Below are 20,316 nucleotides of genomic sequence, written 5' to 3' on the forward strand. Positions count from 1 at the left end.
TTTAATGCAGGTGCATAATCAATGCAGGTTTAAAATAAAACGGATGGTTACAATTTGCCAAGTGCACAGCTTCAAACAGAATGCTGATATCATGATTCTGCTGTGGATAGCTTTTGTACAGCATTGTACATGTCTTCGTCTTATTGTAAAGCCTGTTCTAGTTACTCCTTTATGCTGCCTGATGAAGCAGATCACACCTGCGAAACGCGTTGCTTTGTGGATTTTACAATAGTTTTTTTTTTGTTTTTTTTTTTTTAAACCGGAATCTGACAATTTGAGTCATCAATGGCAAGGTAAGGCCACCACTGACACCCATTATTACACATATTTTTAGAAACAAACCATTTATAATGCGCTTTTCTCCTGGCGGACTCATGCTCCTTTTACACTGCGAATCGCAATTCCGATTTGCAATTCTCACTGGATGCTAGCAACGCAAGAAGAAAAACCTTAGGAAAAAAAAAACAAAAAAAAAAAACGCAGCATGCAGGACTTTTTTTTTTTTTATCGCATCAAAAATAGTCATTCTATGTAGTGTAAAAAAAGAGCCTTCAAAGCGCTTCAGGGCTAAAGCCACTCGGGATGCACTCCACGGGCTACCAGGATTATTAGGGAGCCTCGCCCAAAGACCCCTTACCGTTTTACATACTGGCTTGAGACGGAATTCGAACCCCGGTAGCTGTCTCAAATCCTGCATCAAAGGCAACAGCCTTACCAGTACACTATCCAGTAGCCTCTGTTTTACTATTAGCTGCATAAATGCAACATATCAGATATCAAAGTAAGCTTTATGCAGTGTATTCACATTTTCTCTCTCCAGACTTGAACGCTGAATGTTTAAGGCGCGGTTCACATGGGCTTGGCAAATTAGTCTGCATAGCGGACCAGACCAGAACGGACCCTGATGGATGCGAATGGATCCAATGGATCTGTTCATATTGCTACGTTAGAACAGATCCGTTCCGCAAGTTTAGGGAGGCTGAGATAATTCCAGAGCAACGGATGCGTCGCTACTTATGGAATGGATCAAAAACTGGTGCCAAATAAAAACTGATCCATTTCACATTTTCTACACAGACCAGTTTTTGATCCACCCAGTGTGAACCAGGCCTTAATCTTTACACATGTGCTTTTTGTAAGTGTAATGCCAACTGTCCTGATTGTGACAACAAAATTACACGATGTAGACACAGAGTACATTTATTGCCCAATATATGTCATGCTTGTTTTGGGTGATATTTTTTCCTGATCACAGTACATGTGAGTTGGTTGGCTCTCTAAGTAGCTCCCATTTTGTGGATAAAGAAAAAAAAAAAAAAAAAAAAAACACGAGAAAAATAAAAAAAAAATCCATCTCAGAGATGCTAGACAATCTGCCACCATCTCCAGGTGATCCTCATGCATTCTTACGGCTAGTGCACACCACAAAGCACTAACGTAATCGCAAACGCTCAGCGCTTTTTGAAGTGATTTTCCTAGATGATTCTTTAGTTTCACAGATTAGGGTTAAAACATAGCCTGGCAAGGTCTGCCGGTACTCGCACAGCGATGGAATCCGGTACATCCCCGGACTGTCTCAATACATTTGTCTCCACTTTGCAGCACAGATTAAATTCTGCTGAACCCAAGCCTTGGAATTCCTATTGTGTACTGATGACATCAGCTGCATCAGCCCAGTCATAGCGGAACAAAGACACAAAGTAACACGCATGGAAAGAGGGTGGGGGATGCAGTGTTTATCACAGTTTGCCTTCAGTTCTGCCAACACTGCTAGCTCTACACTTGCTTTTTTTCCCCATTTACAATAAAAAGGATATTAAAATAGGTTTCTACGTAAGAGAAGGAAAAAAAGAAAAAAAAATCCGAGCACCATCCTCCTTCCCTACAATGATGCATGTAAGAACCCCCCTACCCCTCACATTTCATCTATACATCTGACAGAATGGAGGTAATACTAACAAATGAAGAAAATGGTTAGAATGATCATAAAATAGTGTTTTTGTGCAACTTTCCACCAACTGTACACACTGGTGAGGCAGTCAACATGCAAGGGTTTGTTTTTTTTTTAGGATAAAAAGAAACACCAATTAAAATGAACAATATGCAGACACTTCAGTACATGCCTTTGTGTGCTCTTATATATGAACTAGTTAAATGGCCCGCCTGTGCGGGGGCCTCGGCGCCCGTGCAACGTACTAACACATCCGCACATGCCCGCCGCCCCCCCCCCCCCCCCTCACTCCCCCGAAGTCCATCCACATACCGCACATGCCTCTCCAGACACAAAGCACGGACACCGATACAGGGCTTTTATTATATAGAATCCAGTACATACGTCTAGAAATTTAGGTCTGACTGACTAAGTTAAAATATAGCTGTGCTCTCCCCAGAATTTTTTTCCAGCCGGGTGGCATGAAAAAGTAGCCGGGTGGGGCGAGATCAGAGAAAGCAGGGCCGGTGCTTCTGTGCGCAACTCTGCTTTCAGCATAGGAGGTGGTGAGCCGATGACAGCCGAGTGGTCACCAAAACTAGCCGGGTGGAGCATCTGGCTAAAAGAGCCTGGGGAGAACACTGTATAGGGGTCAACTTGTACACGAGTCTTTCAGCCTTTCAAAGCAAGCCACAGCAGCCAGCATGCTTTATAACCCCCTTATCACTGTCTGTATACATTGTATAGCTTACTTTTGATATGAGAAGGTTTTAGAGGCATCCATTACCAACCAATGGCTGTAACACTGTAATGTGTGTAATGTGTGCAGTACCACTGTAAAGTGGTGCAGTTAGTGACATTCCCATTTTTACCAATTTACCCAGTGGTAAGTGACACCTTCTTGATGATAAAAAAAAAAAAAAAAAAAAAAGTCTGAAAGGAGGGGGAGTGGACTATTGCAGGCAGAACGGTGGCATAGTGGTTAGCACTCACCTTGCAGCGCTGGGTCCCCGGTTCATATACAAGCCAGGGCGCTATCTGCACTGAGTTTCTATGCTCTCACTTTGTCTATGTGGGTTTCTTCCGGGCACTCCGGTTTCCTCCCACATCCTCAAATCATACAGATAAGTTAATTGGTTTCCCCTTAAATTGGCCTTAGACTACGATACATACGTAGACATGACTATGGCAGGGATTCGATTGTGAGCCCCTCTGAGGGACAGTTAGGCAACAAGACAATATACTCTGTACAGTGCTGTGGAAGATGTCAGCATTATACTAAATGATCTGCTCTACCACACCGCCTCAGGTTCTCTTTAACCTCCATGCCGGTTATCCCGAGCTGAGCTCGTGGTAACCTGCACAGGAGGGTTGCTCTGGCCCTGCTGGGCCGATTTTCGCAATTTTTTTTTCTACACGCAGCTAGCACTTTGCTAGCTGCGTGTAGTACACGATCGCTGCCGATTCGCCGCTACCCGCCGTGCCCTTAGATTATGATAGGGACATAATGCTGGGAGTACACCATACGTTTTCTCAGCAGATGGTTCGATAGATAATTTCCGACATGCATGATCTTATTTTCAATCGTTTTTCTCATCAATTTCTCATAGAAGTGAATGGAAGTTTAAAAGAAAAAAGAAAATCGATGGGAAAAACGATCAGAAAATCGCTCAAAAATAAGATCAGACAGTAAATCGACTGAAAAATCTCATTGTGTATTCCCAGCATAAGAGGCACTGGGCCATATGCAATTAACCTTTTCTCCAGAGTTTTCTCCTAAGGCTCACTTAATCAGTTGGTATGCGTTAGTGTGCGTTAATGCACGTTGCTACGCAATAGTACGTGTTTTTTCCATAGCAGTGCATTGGGAAGAGGATTTCAGTTAAAACGTGTTAAAGTGAACCTAAAGCCAATCAAAAAAAATGATATTAACTCACCTGGGGCTTCCCTCAGCCCCCTGCAGCCGATTGGTGCCCTCGCAGCTCCGGTCCGATGCCTCTGGACCCGCCGGCGACGACTTCCGGTTTCGCCGTCACCGGCCGACAGGCATGGGAACGCGAGTGATTGTTCGCGTTCCCAGCCTGTATATCGCCCCCTATGCCGCTATTGCGACCTCCAGGCCGCAATAGCAGCATAGGGGGGCGATATACAGGCTGGGAACGCGAACAATCACTCGCGTTCCCATGCCTGTCGGCCGGTGACGGCGAAACCGGAAGTCGTCGCCGGCGGGTCCAGAGGCATCGGACCGGAGCTGCGAGGGCACCAATCGGCTGCAGGGGGCTGAGGGAAGCCCCAGGTGAGTTAATATCATTTTTTTTGATTGGCTTTAGGTTCACTTTAAGTTTAAAAGGGGCCTAAGAGATTTTTTTTATCTTCAGTTTGAAATCCTTTTTCAGCACTTTGCAATTGAAAAAGCATAAAAAAGTAGTTTTTAAAAAAAAAGGTACTACAGAGCTTCTTTTGAGTATTGTCTTGCTTGATGGTGGTTTAAAAGGCATTTAATTGACTAGTTTTGAAAATATCACCTAGTAGAAAAAGAGAAAAAGTTAATAGCATATGGGCCCCTGACTTGAGCAGCTGACTCTTTAATAGACAGTTTATTGATTGTGGGCGGAGAATTTAACATTGCATTGTGTACGGTTGTCTCACAATATGTACCCACGAGGAAGTCCTATGCTAATAAGCAATACATGGTAGTTGGTAGCAACTTATGTAAAGCGCTTGCACTTTACTGTCTGTAGCTCTACCTGTTTGAGTTCATACCCCCAGTGAGCTTAGCATTTCTGTGATGAGGAAACCTATTCCCATTTATCCCACACTGCACCCATTACAGTGCAAGAACAAGATTGTAGTAATTGAGCAGTTATACTATACCCGAGGGGCAGAAACAATAGGCAGATTTGCAATGTACATACACATACCAGTGTTCTCTCCCCAGTCTCTTTTAGCCGGGTGCTCCACCCAGCTAGTTTTGGCGAGCACCCAGCTGTCATCAGCTCACCACCTCCTCTACTGTAAGCAGAGTTAAGTTACGCACAGAAGCACCGACCCTGCATCCTCATCTTGCCCCACCCGGCTACTTTATTATGCCACCCCGCTACTATTTCATGCCACCTGGCAGGAAACATTTGAGGAAAACGCAGCATACTGACATTTGTTGCCAGTCTACTTAATTTTAGTACAGACCAAATAAAGATTAGGTTTTATATTTTGCTGTAGATATAGGGCCATTTTCCTTTGGAAACCAGTTTTTGTTAAATATTCCCCTTGTACTATTTGGGAGTGTTGTTCAATAGTAAGCAAATATTTGTACAAAGAAAAATGTATACAGTTTCTAATGAAGCAACACACATTAACCGTTAGCACCACATATGTTGCTATGGCATTGGCATCACCATAGCAATGCAGGCGTTACCGTAGTAATGGGCATGGAGCTAATGGATTAAGAGGTGGTACTCCCCCGGCAATTTTAACAGTAAAATTATGCATGGAAACTTCAACGTTGCATAGGGCATCAGGCCCTTAGTCACAAAAAGGTGGTCTAAAAAAAGTGATCCTTGACTGGTCAAAAGCTCCCACATGCACATCTCTGAACTGATACAGGGGCGTCACATTTTTTGGTTTGTTTTTGAGTTGAACTGGTCATTATATATGGCTTTTTGTTCCCTAGTGTGCGCCGTAAGTACGCCTATTTGCCTAGCTTTAATCAGCACATGATGGCCACCTGTGGGGGCATGTACCTTACTTTGTCTGCTTTAGTTTTTGCTTGTGTGCAATCAGCTGGCTACTTCTGGCTTGTCACTGATGAGTTGGTGTTCAGCCAGTGAAACGTGGCTGGTTTGCCAAGTCGAAGCCCTTTCCCTGCTAGTGGGGTGCTTGTGTACACCTGCTTTGGAGAAGACAGATTGCGGGAGTTTGCAGACTCTACATCGAGGGTGCTGCACTATTATAGTGCTCTACTCCATACAAGCCAGCTGTATGCCTTTAGTCCTGGGACCACGCAAGGGTGTGTGGAACTTTGCGAGGTCAACTATTACAGGAAGAGTAGGTGTCCTCTTGTTGCCTGATTAATGTGGATCACAGTAGTGGTGCCAGAAGACAATGGTCACATAGCTTACATACAAAGTACACCCATTTCCAAATTTAGCCAGATTTTATATTTAATGTGCAGCAGTGTTTATATGTAAAAAAAACAACTATAATATGAGAAACAATTGCTGAATTTCTCAATTTATTAAAGTGGAAGGTCCACGTTTCTTTGTTTTAATAAAGGTGGAAAAGGGTCAGAACCTCTGTCACATTTTTATCGCGAATCACAGGCTACACCTACGCGTGAACGCCTGCTAGTATTTACCATTGGAGTGTTATGAAAAGATGTGAAATGACTGTTTATTTACACAGCAGGGCTGTATGACAAAGTCACATACACAAATCTCACAAAAAAGCAAAACCACAATCCACATGCTCCATAGCAGCATTTATAAGTATATAGACCTGACATTGGAAGGAAGAGTTGAAGCTAAAAAAAAAAAAAAATAATAACCACTTCCGGGTTTCGGGTGGTTTGGAGAATCTGTGCTGGGTGGGCTCTTCAGCCCGCAGCACAGATCAGTTAGCAGGCAGGGCGATCAGACTTCCCCCCTTTTTTCCCCACTAGGGGGATGTCCTGCTGGGGGGGGGTCTGATCGCCGCCGCGCTGCTGTGCCTAGCGGGGGGGGGGGGGGGGGGTAGGGGTGCTCCTCAAAGCTATTCCTCCCTCTGCCTCCTTCCCTCCCCTCTTCATTATGGGCTTGCGCAGGACAGATTTCCGTCCTGCGCCGCCTCAGATAGGCTTCAGCCTATCAGATGTCGGCAATCCCCGGCCAATCAGAGGCCGGGGATCGCCCATCTCCTTTCCGGGGCTTATGCGCAGCAGCGCCGTATGTATGTAAACAGCGGGGAAGATGTTCCCCGCATGTTTACACTTACCCTGCGAGCCGCGATCGGAGGCAGCAGGGTGTTCACGGAGACACCCTCCGTGAACTGACATGGACCGGCCGTTTCCATGGAAACAGATTCGGGGCGTGCTTATGCGTACGCAGAATCCTGAAGTGGTTATTAATAATAATAATAATAATAATAATAATAGCATCCCTTTCACGACTTGCTATACCTGGCTTATACATATTTTTTTTTTTTTTTTTTTTTTTTATATAATGAAGACTGTTTACGCAACAAGAGTGAAACTTATGCTACGTACACACTTGCGATAAATATCGTTTGCAAGGAACGATAGTTACCAGACGAACGATATTGGAAAGATTGGAATGCAACGATGGGATGCAGCGATCACCATACACATTTTAACGATCGTTCTCGCAGAAAAGAACGATCAGAAGGAAATGTTGCGTACATATTTATATAAAATTAAAAAAAAAACACTAACATGGAGTTACAGTAGATACAAATATATGATTGTTAACTTGAACACAAAGTTTAATTGAAATGAGCAATGTAACAATCTTTACGGCTGCGCTACAAAGGAAGTACTGAAGCTGGGCAGAATTCAACGCAGGCGCATTGGCCCTTGTAACGATCGTTCTCGGCCGATGTCTGTACGTACACACTATAGTTTTGTAACGATTGTCGGTAGATACGATCCGTCAGGTTGGATGTTTCCATCTTCCCGATGTCGTTCGTGTTAATGATCGTTGGGTAAAGTTTTTTCCCCGATTGTCGGCGGAACGATCGTTAATTAGCTGTTTCAAACGACCATAGTCGCCAGTGTGTACGCAGCATAAGGAAATAAGTTCATCCTACCGAAGTATTGTGGGACATTACAAGCACTCTAAGGTCATGAAAGCATTAGGCCTCTTTCACATTACAAACGCGTGCAGCAGCCGTTCTCCTGCACGCGTTGATAGCCTGCGGCGTCTTCGGGATACTGCGGTGCGACACCGGGTAGCAGCGGTAGTAATTAACCGGAGGGGGAAACGCCGATTCCCGACGTTAAAATGCTCCCGGGTGCGTCGTACCGCAACGCATCGAAACGCAGCGTCGGATGTGAAAGGATAATGAAAGTCTATGGACTTTCATTTTACCTTGGTCAACACAAAGTTTCGACTTTGTGTTGAAACGCTTAAAAAGGGCTGTAGTGTGAAAGAGCCCTAAAGGGGGGGGGGGGGGGGGGGGGGAGTTTCACTTAAAGGGATACTGTAGGGGGGTCGGGGGAAAATGAGTTGAAGTTACCCGGAGATTCTAATGGTCCCCCGCAGACATCCTGTGCCCGCGCAGCCACTCACTGATGCTCCGGCCCCGCCTCCAGTTCACTTCTGGAATTTCTGACTTTAAAGTCAGAAAACCACTGCGCCTGTGTTGCCGTGTCCTCGCTTCCCCTGATGTCACCAGAATCGTACTGCGCAGTCACAGACCATTCTGGGCCTGCGCAGTACACCCCTGATGACCTCAGCGGGAGTGAGGACACGGCAATGCAGGCGCAGTGGTTTTCTGACTTTAAAGTCAGAAATTCCAGAAGTGAACCGGAGGCGGGGCCGGAGCATCAGTGAGTGGCTGCGTGGGCACAGGATGTCTGCGGGGGGACCATTAGAAGCTCCGGGTAAGTTCAACTCATTTTCCCCCAACCCCCCTACAGTATCCCTTTAACTGGGGTTTCTACCAGCCCCATGCAACCATCCTGTGCCCTCGTAGTCTGGGTCGGCGGGCCGCATTGCGTACATTTTTACGCATTCCCACTGGTGCAGGAACATGAATGCATACATTTTTATGAGTTAGTGATGCAACGCGTAAAAATTTACGCATTGCACCATTAATGCATAAAAATGTATGCGTTATTGTTCCTGCAGCAGCGGGAATGCGTAAAAATGTACGCAATGCGGCCCGCTGACCCTGAGGTCGGCAAAAACGAAACTAGATGGCATAGGGGGAATGGAGCAGTAGTGAGTGACTACGAGGGCACAGGATAGTTGCATGTGGCTGGTAGAAACCCCAGTTAAGTGAAACTTTTTTTTTTCCCCGACGATTCCTTTAACCACTTGAGGACCACAGTGCTAAACCCACCCTAAAGACCAGACTAATTTTTACTAAAATGGCCACTGCAGCTTTAAGGCCAAGCTGCAGGGCTGAACACAGCACAGCACAGGAGTGATTCCCTCCCCCCTTTTCCCCCCACCAACAGAGCTCTCTGTTGGTGGAGTCTGATCGCCCCCCAGTTGTTTATTTTTTTTTTTTTAAATAAATATTTGTGTGTGTTTTTTGTATCATTTTAAAAAAAAATTTAAGAAAACCCCTCCCTCCCCCCCAGCCGGCCAATCATGCGATCGGCTGTCATAGGCTTTTGTCACACGGCTGTCCCCAGTGCAGCGCTGCTGCTGATCGCAGCGCTGCACTATGTAAATAGACGGCGACCACACCGTCTAACAGTCTCCCGAGCGGCAATAGCCGCTCGGAGACTAAAGAGGTGGAGGAGCTCCGTCCCTCCCCCCCCCCCCCCCCGAGGAGATGTGCGCGCGCACCATCACCTTCAGTAGCCGGCTCCAGGACCTGACGCTAATTGGGGTTAGGTGGTCCTGGGGCCTAGGTATTGAAGCCTGCTACACGAATTCAATTATATATAGTACAAGTTAAGTTGACTTCATGTAGAAGTAGACACAAATATTTGACCCTCTTAAAGGGAACCTTAACTGAGAGGGATATGGATGCTTAATTCTTTCTGTTTTAAGAAAGCAAACTTGATTTCCTTTTAAACAATATCAGTTGCATGGTAGTCCTGCTGACCTCTTTAGCTGCAGTAGTGTCTGAATCACAGACCTGAAACAAGCATGCAGCTAATACAGTCTGACTTCAGTCAGAGCACCTGATCTGCATGCTTGTTGAGGGGCTGTGGCACAGGGTCAGCAAGAAAGTCAGGCAACTGGTATTGTAAAAGAAAAAAATCCATAGATCAGGGGGTAGGATAAATAGCCTGATGACTCCTTTAACTTTAACAATACTATTTCAGCATAACTCTACACAGCAGCACATGGAGGTACCTGCTAGGCTGCTCTGTCTGCACTGACGCTGACAGACGCTTTGGGCACCAACAGCACTGACAGGAAGACACATTAATAGGATAGTGCCATAGGAAGGAACAGGGTTTAGTAGTGCAAAGTGTCACAGTAGAACCTGCGTTTTACAGGACAATGTCAGAAATTAAGATCTGACCCATGCATAAGGCACCACAATGTTTTACTTTCTATATCAAACCTAAATTTCTAGCTTATTGTAGAGTATATACCCCTTAAGTAACAGAAAACAGGGCTTACCGACAAATCGCCACACAGACCCGCCTCTCTCCCATCGCTATGACGGCAGAGCTCTGTGAGCCGGTCAGGAGCAGGTTTCATTGGCTCCTGACCCTGTCATCAATGTGAGCTGGTGGGATTGGCTCACAGTGATCATGGGACTGACTGGCTCACAGAGCTCTGCCATAGCGACAGCAGAGCGAGGGGCCTGAGGCGAGGGAGAGATCGGCAGGAGCTGCGGGTCCGTGAGGCGCGGTAATTGAAATCTACACCCTGGCAGGAATAAACAGCCTTAAAGAGAAGGTCCAAGCAAAATTAAAAAATGAGTTTCACTTACCTGGGGCTTCTACCAGCCCCATGCAGCCATCCTGTGCCCTCGTAGTCACTCACTGCTGCTCCAGTCCTCCGCTGGCAGCTTGCCGACCTCAGAGGTCGGCGGGCCGCATTGCGTACATTTTTACGCATTCCCGCTAGTGCAGGAACATTAACACATACATTTTTACGCAGTACTGGGTCAATGCATAAATTTTTACGCATTGAACCAGTATTGCGTAAAAAGCCCGCCGACCTCTGGGGGCGGCAAGCTGCCAGCGGGGGACTGGAGCAGCAGTGAGTGACTACGAGGGCACAGGATGGCTGCATGGGACTGGTAGAAGCCCCAGGTAAGTGAAACTTTTTTATTTTGCTTGAACCTTCCCTTTAAAACAGGGCATAGGTGAATGATCTGTCAGGTGGATCGATTGTGAATTGGGGGTCAGGAGCCGCTACACACACCTGATTATCGGGCGAGGCATGTGTACGAGCCTTTAGCGCAGGCATGGGCAAACTTGGTCCTCCAGCTGTTGAGGAACTACAAGTCCCACAATGCATTGCAGGAGTCTGACAGCCACAGTCATGACTCAAAGGCTGGATTTCGGCCTGCCCACTCAACCGAAACTGCTCTCACCAAAATGGTCAACGACCTTGCCTTAGCTAAAGCTGAAGGTAAATACTCCATTCTCCTCCTTGACCTGTCAGCAGCTTTTGACACAGTAGATCATCCCCTACTCCTCCAGTCCTTGGGCATTCACGATCTCGCCCTGTCCTGGCTTTCATCCTACCTCTCCAACCGCTCCTTCACGACCGCCTTCAATGAGTCCTCGTCCACCCCCAACCACCTCTCGGTGGGAGCCCCCCAAGGTTCGGTCCTTGGCCCCCTACTGTTCACCCTATACACATCCTCCATTGGCAAGGTTATCTCCTCCATGGGTTTTAACTATCATCTGTATGCAGATGACACCCAGATCTACCTCCACACCCCTGACATATCCACCACTACCATGGACAAGATCTCCTCCTGCCTATCTGCCATCTCCTCCTGGATGTCCGCTAGGTTCCTGAAACTAAATGTAGACAAAACGGAATTTATGATCTTCCCACCCCGGCCATCCACGATCCTCCCAGATGTGCATGTCACTGTTAACCACACTACCATCCGCCCTACCTCTCAAGCCCGCTGTCTGGGTGTCACCCTGGACTCCGCACTCTCCTTCACTTCCCACATCCAAAACCTCACAAAGTCCTGCAACTTCCACCTTCATAACATCTGTAAGACTCGCCCTTTCCTGACCTCTGCCACCACCAAACTCCTCATCCATGCCCTCATAATTTCCCGCCTTGACTACTGCAATGCCCTGCTGTCTGGTCTCCCTATGACCCGAACAGCCCTACTGCAGTCCATCATGAATGCGGCAGTCAGAATTATCCACTGCTCCCATCGCTCCACCACGGCAGATCCCCTCCACTGGCTTCCTATCCAGTCCAGAATCAGATTCAAGATACTGTGTCTGACCTACAAATCTGTCCACAAAACCTGTCCAACCTACATTTCCGATCTTACTCGAGGTACACACCTAGCCGCTCACTCCGCTCTTCCAATGAACTTCGCCTAACCGCCCCCCGCATCACCCAGTCCCATGCACGCCTCCAGGACTTCTCAAGAGCTGCTCCAACGCTATGGAACTCCCTACCTCCACCCATTAGGGCAGCCCCCTCCTTCAACATCTTCAAGAAAGCCCTCAAAACTCACCTTTTCACTCTGGCCTACTACCCCTCACAAGTGCTCTAAACCTACAGCTGAACTCTGGTCCCCTACCTTTCGTGTCCTTACCTCCCCCTCTAGATTGTAAGCCTTTGGGCAGGGTCCTCCTCCTTTTGTGTCCTACCTGATCTTGCACCTCCATTACTGTGAACCCATGATATGCATCTGAGTGAACCTAACTTGCCTAATCTCCATGCTCCATCCAGTGACTGACTAAGCATTACCTGGTACTCATACTATGGTGTGTGATCTGGTTTTCTTGTATTCCTGTATTGTCATATTGCTGTAGGTCACCCCTAAATAATGTCTGTAACCTAAATTAATGTTCAGCGCTGCGTAATATGTTGGCGCTTAATAAATACAATAAATAAAGGCAAATGCATTGTGGGATTTGTAGTTCCTTAAAGTGAACCAGAGATGAAGCACCCTCATGTATTTTACCATATATATCAGTGGGAACATTAGAGAAACCACCTACCCTGCTCTCTGTTTCATTATTTACTGTTCAGATTGCTTATCAGCCCTGATAAAATCCCCGACTGAGCATTCAGTCTGGCTTTGTTCAGAAATCTTTATGGCTGAGTCTGTCTTCTGTGCTGTCTTTTCAAGCCCAAGCCTGCCCCCTTGTGGCTCTGCTCAGGAATCATTATAGCAAAGCCAGACTGAATGCTCAGTCGGGGATTTTATCTGGGCTGTTAAGAAGCAATCTGAACAGTAAATAATGAAACAGAGAGCACGGTAGGTGTTTTCTCTAATGTTCCCACTGATATATATGGTAAAATACATGAGGATGCTTCATCTCTGGTTCACTTTAACAGCTGGAGGGCCAAGTTTGCCCATGCCTGCTTTAGAGGCAGAGGGTCAAGCAAGACAACCATGCAATTTGCATTGTTTAAAAGGAAATAAATATGGCAGCCTCTAGATCTCCCACGCCAGGTGTTCTTAAAGGGAATGTCAGCGCTGAAAAATAAAAGGGCATCTACTTACCTGGGGCTTCCTCCAGCCCCTATCAGCCGATATGGCCCTCGCCGCAGCTCCGCTCTCAGCCATTGGCTCCCGGTCCAGAGACCAACCTCGCCAGGTCACCCTCTATTGGGCCTGTACGAGCGCCGCTGTCAATCATTCGCACATGGTGTGAAGTGCACTGCGTAGGTGCAGTGGTTCTGCGCCTGCGCACTACACACCACTCGGCCTCTGCACTGGAGGGGACCCCGAGCCGGCTGCTGGGAGGGGCATAGCAGCTGCTAGGGGCTGGAGGAAGCCCTGGGTAAGTAGATATCCTTTTATTTTTCAGCTCGGACATTCCCTTTAGGACCACTATCGCGAAAAAAAAAAAATTTAAAATTTAAAATACACATCCATCTCTCCATGGGGGATTCACAGCATGGCCTTTATTCTTTATAAAGACGCTACCTGAAAAGAATTTATACAAAGATGCTGGCCAGCCTACCTGCTGACGTCACACTTTTTTGACAGAGCAACTACCATTCACTAAGTGCTTTTAAAAATAAAGAAACCCCTGAAAATCTTGGGCTACTCCAAAATCTGTCAGTAATGTCAGATTTCTACTAACTACTGTAAGTGACAGCAAAAAATCATTTATGGCTTATTTTACTCTGAAAGAAATGTACTTCTTATTTGAATGTGTTTATGTGCATTTAAAATTTTACATTTTTCGTGATAGTGGTCCTTTTAGGCCCCATTCACACCAGGAATCGCAAAATCATAGAAATAAAAAAAAAAAAAAAAAACACCCACAAGAAATTTTGCACAGTGTTTTCCACTGTACAGGAAAGCGATTTTGGAGCGATTGCATTTTGTTTCTCAAACATTTAGGGCCCATTCACACCTACAATCGCTAAACACTAAGCGATTTTCTGGCGTTTTTTCACTGTATAGAAAGCATTTTTCCAGCGATTAGCATTTTGTGATTTCTAGTTCTATTTAGCCTGCAGAATCGCTCCACAATCGCTCAGAAAACGCTGCAGGCAACGAGTTTGCATTTCAGCAAATCGCTTAGATGAGAACTTCCATATACTTTCATTGTACATAATTTTCAAATCGCTAGCGATTTTCAGCAATGCTGAAATCGCGATAAAAACGCACAAGTGTGAATGGAATCGCTCCCAAATCGCTACAAAAATACTGTGTGAACACACACACACACACACACACACACACACACACACACACACACACACACACCTTGCAAAACCATGGTAATGCAATAAAAAAAAACATGTTGGACAACTGAAGAACATGGACTGAAAATACAGTTAGTTGAAAACACAAGGCGCACAAATAAAAACTAGGGTTGCCAATACAGCATATTTATTATTATTTAGTATTTATATAGCGCTGACATCTTCCACAGCACTGTAGAGTCTATTGTCTTGTCACTTAACTGTCCCCTCAGAGGGCCTCACAATCTATCCCCTACCATAGTATGTATCAAATAATTTAGGGGGAAGCCAATTAACTTATCTGTAGGTATTTGGGATGTGGAAAGAAACCAAAGTGCCCGGAAGAAACCCAAGCAGACACAGGGAGAACATACAAACTCCATGCCTATAGTGGCCTGGCTGGGATTTAAACTAGGGACGTAGTGTGCTATCCACTACCCCACTGTGCTGCCAAGCATAAACATCATATATTCAAGTCAAATAGTACAAAATAGCACTTGCACACAAAAACAAAAAAAAAAAAAAACACAAAAAAAAAAAAAACAATTCTCTAGTGTGTCAGACATTAAAAAAAAAAATATGTAATGGTACATCTTTAAATTCAAAACAAAGAATACCTAAAACAATTAAAATACCCACTCCATTAAATAAAATGATTGAAGTGTTCACATACACAAAACGTACAAGTGAAATAATTTTATTGGTGGAAAATACAGTGCAATCCCCCATTTTGCTGCACAGAACTGCATGGCACTTATTCATCTAACAACTCAGTATGCTAATCGAAGTGCTAAACATAAAAAAAGTAAAAAAAAGGGGGAGTGGGATACACACACTTATCTTTCACATAAACCTAAATCTGCAGTGGACATGTGGATAATGAAATACATATGACTGGGCATTCCATGGGTCAAACGCATCAGTTGCTAGTATCAGTCCAATTCTATGCAAATAGAAAGGTCAATGTAGGTCACATCCTGCGGATTATATAGTAAGCACATACTGCATAGGGTTAGTCTATACAAGTTAACTTTTTTTTATTAACTTTAAAGGGAACTTTAGGTGAGAGGGATAAGGAGGCTGACATGTACCGTATATTTTCTTTTAAATAATGTACATTGCCTGGCTGTCCTGCTGATCATCAGCCCCTTATACTTGTAGCCATAGACCTGAACAAGCATGCAGATCAGATGTCTGAGAAATCTGACAAGATTAGCTGCATGCTTGTTTCAGGCGGGTGATTTAGACCCTACTGACCAGAAAGATCGGCAGGACTGCCAGGCAATTGGTAGCGTTTAAAAGGAAATATGACAGCTTCCGTAGGTCTGATACTTCGGGTTCCTTTTAAAGTCGTAATATTTGCAGACATAAAAACTCCCAAAACTTCCACCTACCTGTGAAAGCTGCCTTGGGTTGGGGCATCCAAACAGTGCAGAACTTGAGCTGAAGCTGATTGCACCTCTGCGGCTCAGGACATGTTTGGGCACCGGCCTGTCCAGGGGCAGCACCGGCAACTGGTAACATACTTCCATTGAACACTGCCTCAGGGGGGCAACTCACCAAGAAATAGGAAAGCAAAATAATGCTATATATACACATACACGTGTACTTCAAAAAGACTGCATCAAAAGGGGCACAACTCATAAAATAACTGGAGTACAAATCATTGTAGCCAGAAAAGATACCATCTCTTGCCAACAGTCCATCAATAGTTTGAAATACAGAAACAGTCGTGCATCGCAATCCTAGGTAAACATGGGCTGCAATGGAGTAGAGGCTGCAGAATCCAGTAAGGGTCAGCAAGTGCCACTCAGCAGGAGGGTGGGAAGATTTCTGTTTTGGAGTGAGCGGCAGGCACAGACAGGGAGTGAAAAAGCTACCCTGGCAAATAAAACACAACAACCCAAGTCTGCGTGGTGGACCACACCATGCCAAGACTGCCGGAGTGACAATGTTTATTTATTGGCACTGCTGCTTAGTACCGTAGTGGGACCCAAGGACAAAACAGGTCTAGGGTATAGGATTTTTTTTTTTTTTAAGTATTACATCTAAAAAGTTATGACAGACTGCAATTATTCTGAGACACCCCAGTTCTTTCAATACATGCTAAGCTGCCAGTCTGGGCCTGATAATCAGTATGCAAAGATAAAAAGAAACAATCCTTAACATAAATAATGAACAACATCAAAGCTGATGCCCCTATTCTAGTGGTCCGGGTAAAGGGTGAGTAGTGGTGTTTGCCAAAAATAATTATTTGATAAACAATGGTGACTGCAGCTTCAGTGAGCGCTAGTCCTGATGTAATAGGCTCTGCTAAAATAGTCCTGGAAGAATGAACTAAGGACTGAGGCTCCAGCAGGTGCCAGTCCTGAAGTAGAAGGAAGTAGTGGGGGGTGGGGAAGAAGTGCTGTTCCAGAATATCCCAGGGAGATGATCTGAGGCTTGATGCCCCTCTGCCAACACGGAGGTGGGTAGTGCAGCTTACTAGCAGTAAACTTAGAGGCAGACAATGAATGAGCACAGATGCCCCTCAGCCAGGCCTGGTGTAGTGGGTAAAGTCAAGGACTAACTAGAATATTCATGGAGGTAAATAATAAATGGACAATGCACTGAAGCCCCCTGCCAACCCAAATGTGGTGGGTAAAGGAGAGGGCTAGCTAAAGAAATCCTGGAGGCAGACAATGAATGGACAGGGCACGGATGCCCCTGCAGATGCCAATGCTGGTGTTGGGAGGGGGTTGCTACAGACAGGCTGCCCTGATGCCAGTCCTGTGTGTGGAGGGGGGGGGGGGGGGACGTCAGTCAGGTGTCTGGGCTGTCCTCAGAGTGGGTAGTGTGGCCCTGTGGGGCCCCTGCTGGCAGTGCCTGGGCTCCCTGGCCGTGCCGGGGGCTGGCACTGACGTGAGCTCGGTGCTAGAGACGGGCAGCTGGCTCTTCTCCTCCCTCCGGCCAGGCTCAGTAATCCCATCTTCTCCGCCGGAGTTACAGCCGCATCTCCCCTCCCCGGGATCTGAGGCAGCGCAGGGCCTCCCGGGCGCTCGGATGCTGCGTGTCTCTATGCGTGTCTTGTCAATCAATGAGCCCCATGGAGCCTTTGTGTGCAGCACTCGCAGCTCCCTCCCTCTCCGCTCATCCCCCTCTGCCGGTGCTGCTCTCCGCCTCCCCCTCTCCCGGCTGCCGCATGCCGCGCACACACGCCACGGAAACAATGCAAACTAAAAGAATGCCAAATAAAAGAGCCGCGCACGCCTCTAGCCGCTGCCCATTCCCCGGCACGCTCCACCAGCCCGGATTCCAGGGGCTTAAAGGACACTTGATGACATCACGGTCATGTGATCTGGCTCAGCAGTGACCTCATGGCGGCACGTGACTGTGAGAAAACACAACGGAGCAGGCGGGAGAATCGAGTAGCAGTAACCTCACATTACCTGCAGGAGGGCAATCAGAGGCTGTGTGCTGCTGATGGAATTCTGCTCTATCTGCTGCTTCGGATTCAACTCTACATACGATGAAAATCTAGAAATACATTATTTGGCACCCTCACAATAAATACCACACCTTTTCCTGTGTACAAAAGCCGGCCACCATGGTAAATGCTTTTTATTCACACTGTAGGTGTTTTTGGCTTTTTTTTTTTACATGCGGACGATTTTTAAAATCGCCCACCAAACGCTTGTGCAATGAATGGCTATGAGAAAGTTTCATATCGGCGCGAGTCGTGCGCTGGGCGGACAGCAAAGTGGTGCGTGGACCATTTTTGAGGCGATTCCGCCTCAATGGAAGGTATAGAAGAAACGCAAAATGCTCACAAAATTGCTTTGTGCATAAATTGCATTCGCGTTTTTAAAAATAAATACATTGTATTTATTATTTTCCGGGTCAAAGAGTTCACTTCCTGACTTGCATCAGGGAGTGAATAAAAAAAAAACGCTCGGGAAAAGCATTTAGAAAACCGCTTAGCACAAAACCAAATCGCCCACCCAAGCGCCGGGAAGCAAAAAAGAAAGATGCGTCAAAAACCACCAAATGCCACGCAAACGGAACGCAATGTGAACAAGGCCTTATAGTCATTCTAGGTGAGAGTCCATATTGAGCATCAAAATGCAGTGCAACGATATGAGCCATCAATCTGCCTCCACTCCTGACCTACCTCCGATCAATTAATATCTTCCACCCAGAGCAATTGACCAATTCAATCGATTTACCTGTTCCACTGGGGTGAGGACTTATTATTATTATTTAGTATTTATATATCGCCGACATCTTCCGCAGCGTTGTACAGAGTATATTGTCTTGTCACTTAGGAAACTCATGCAGACAAAAGGAAAACATGAACCAGGGACCCAGTGCTGCAAGGCAAGAGTGTTGACCACTACACCACCGTGCTGCCCTCCTTATATGGCATATAGTGGCCGAGTGGGTGAGTAAATGCAATTGTCTCTATCCGAATGAATTATAGTACAGAGGTAGTGTCCCTGAGGGCCCTTTTCCACTAGCTAACGCATGCAGAATCCCGATTTCGTGTACACGTTACAATCCACAGACTGACGTCAGGAAGTTGCGCTTTGACACATATCAGCGGCGCTAGTTCTAATCACTTGTGTCATGCAATTAAATGTTCCCGGAGGCGTTACAACGTATTGTTCTGGAATGCTTTAACCTCCTTAACGGTAACCCTGAGTCAGGCTCAGGCCGGAAATCCGCAGCTCAGAGCGGTAACCCCGAGCCTGACATGTGATAGCAGCCAGGAGGGTAATGCAGAGCATAGAGCGCAGCAGGCTTTGTAACTCACCTTCCTAGGGATCCAGACACTCAGAGCCATTCTCCTTCCAGCCCTCGGAGGCTCTGGTGAGATTGTCGTCATGACAACAGCCGGTGATCTTACTATAAGGTTACAGCGCCACCCGAAGGACAGAGGGAGAACTGTAGCGCTAGATCCCAGGGAGGTGAGTAAGTGCAGGGGCTGCCGCAGATCTCTGGGCGGTGTGATTTTTTTCCCCTGGTTTTAGGGTCTAAAAGTGTGTGAAAAAAATTGCACCGCTATTAGACTCTAAAATCCAGAAATAATCATAGCGCCAGGGAGATTAACTAATGTGAAGGGTAACATGAAAGTCAGCAGACTTTCATGTTACCTTGCTTATCGCATCCTATGTGCGGCCCGTCAGAATAGACAGCACCTAGTGGGAAAGGAGCCTGACACTAACTATAAGTACACTGAAGGTGCTTTAAAGTGGGATTATACTCCCAAACCTAAAATTTTATTAACTACTTAGTTGCATAAAAGAACATTTCAAAACATTCCTTGAGTGGGAAATCCTTTATTTTCACTGCAGAGAGCAGTAGATGGCAAGGAAATGAGCAGCGCTACTTAAAAACAGACTAGTGCCTACCTGCAAAAGAGTGCAAGCCCCACTTGTGGGGTCGAATACACACTGAGCATACACATGACCTGTCTACCACTGGAGGAGGATGTTGGTTTCCTGTAACAGCTTGCATGCAACCTATTAAGTACTCGTCCCTCCCACTGCGAAGAAGTCGATCCTCCATGGGAGGGGCCTAACACTAACTAAATCCTAACCTATGTATATGCATAGCCTGGGTGCGCTACCAAATAAAATTGAAAAATCGAAAATTGCGCAAAAGGTGGATCAGCGCAACACCAGGCCGCCTCCGAATGGCCTCCAATCAGAGATGCGCTGAGCCCCCCCAGGAACTACAAACGCACCTTGAACCCAAACAGAAGCTCTGCATATACACCAAAAGCATGGCTGTTAAGTGGGAGCAGCTGACCAAAAACAAATTAAATTAGTACATGGCAAGGAAATGAGCAGCGCTACTTAAAAA

The 20,316-nt window shown here is 46.1% G+C and overlaps 2 protein-coding genes across 3 annotated transcripts in view; one reads left to right on the plus strand and one right to left on the minus strand.

The window, feature by feature from the left end:
* The window catches only part of PDE7A (phosphodiesterase 7A), a 137,985-nt gene extending 120,201 nt beyond the window's left edge, over positions 1-17,784 (minus strand). Inside the window, exon 1 of the mRNA XM_068237443.1 lies at positions 15,867-17,784. Within this exon, the coding sequence (XP_068093544.1) occupies positions 15,867-16,004 (138 nt within the window). The 5' untranslated portion in view covers positions 16,005-17,784. The remainder of the gene's footprint in view (positions 1-15,866) is intronic.
* An 81-nt stretch (positions 17,785-17,865) lies between these two features.
* DNAJC5B (DnaJ heat shock protein family (Hsp40) member C5 beta) overlaps positions 17,866-20,316 on the plus strand; it is a 346,166-nt gene continuing 343,715 nt past the window's right edge. Inside the window, exon 1 of one of the 2 annotated variants that reach the window (XM_068237446.1) lies at positions 17,866-18,061. The gene's annotated coding sequence lies outside the window, so the exon portion shown is untranslated. Of the gene's footprint in view, positions 18,062-18,789; positions 18,893-20,316 lie in introns of those variants that run through there. The other variant, XM_068237445.1, reaches the window with a different exon arrangement.

This window comes from Hyperolius riggenbachi, chromosome 5 (genome assembly GCF_040937935.1).
Source record: "Hyperolius riggenbachi isolate aHypRig1 chromosome 5, aHypRig1.pri, whole genome shotgun sequence".
In the NCBI taxonomy this organism is placed as follows: domain Eukaryota; kingdom Metazoa; phylum Chordata; class Amphibia; order Anura; family Hyperoliidae; genus Hyperolius; species Hyperolius riggenbachi.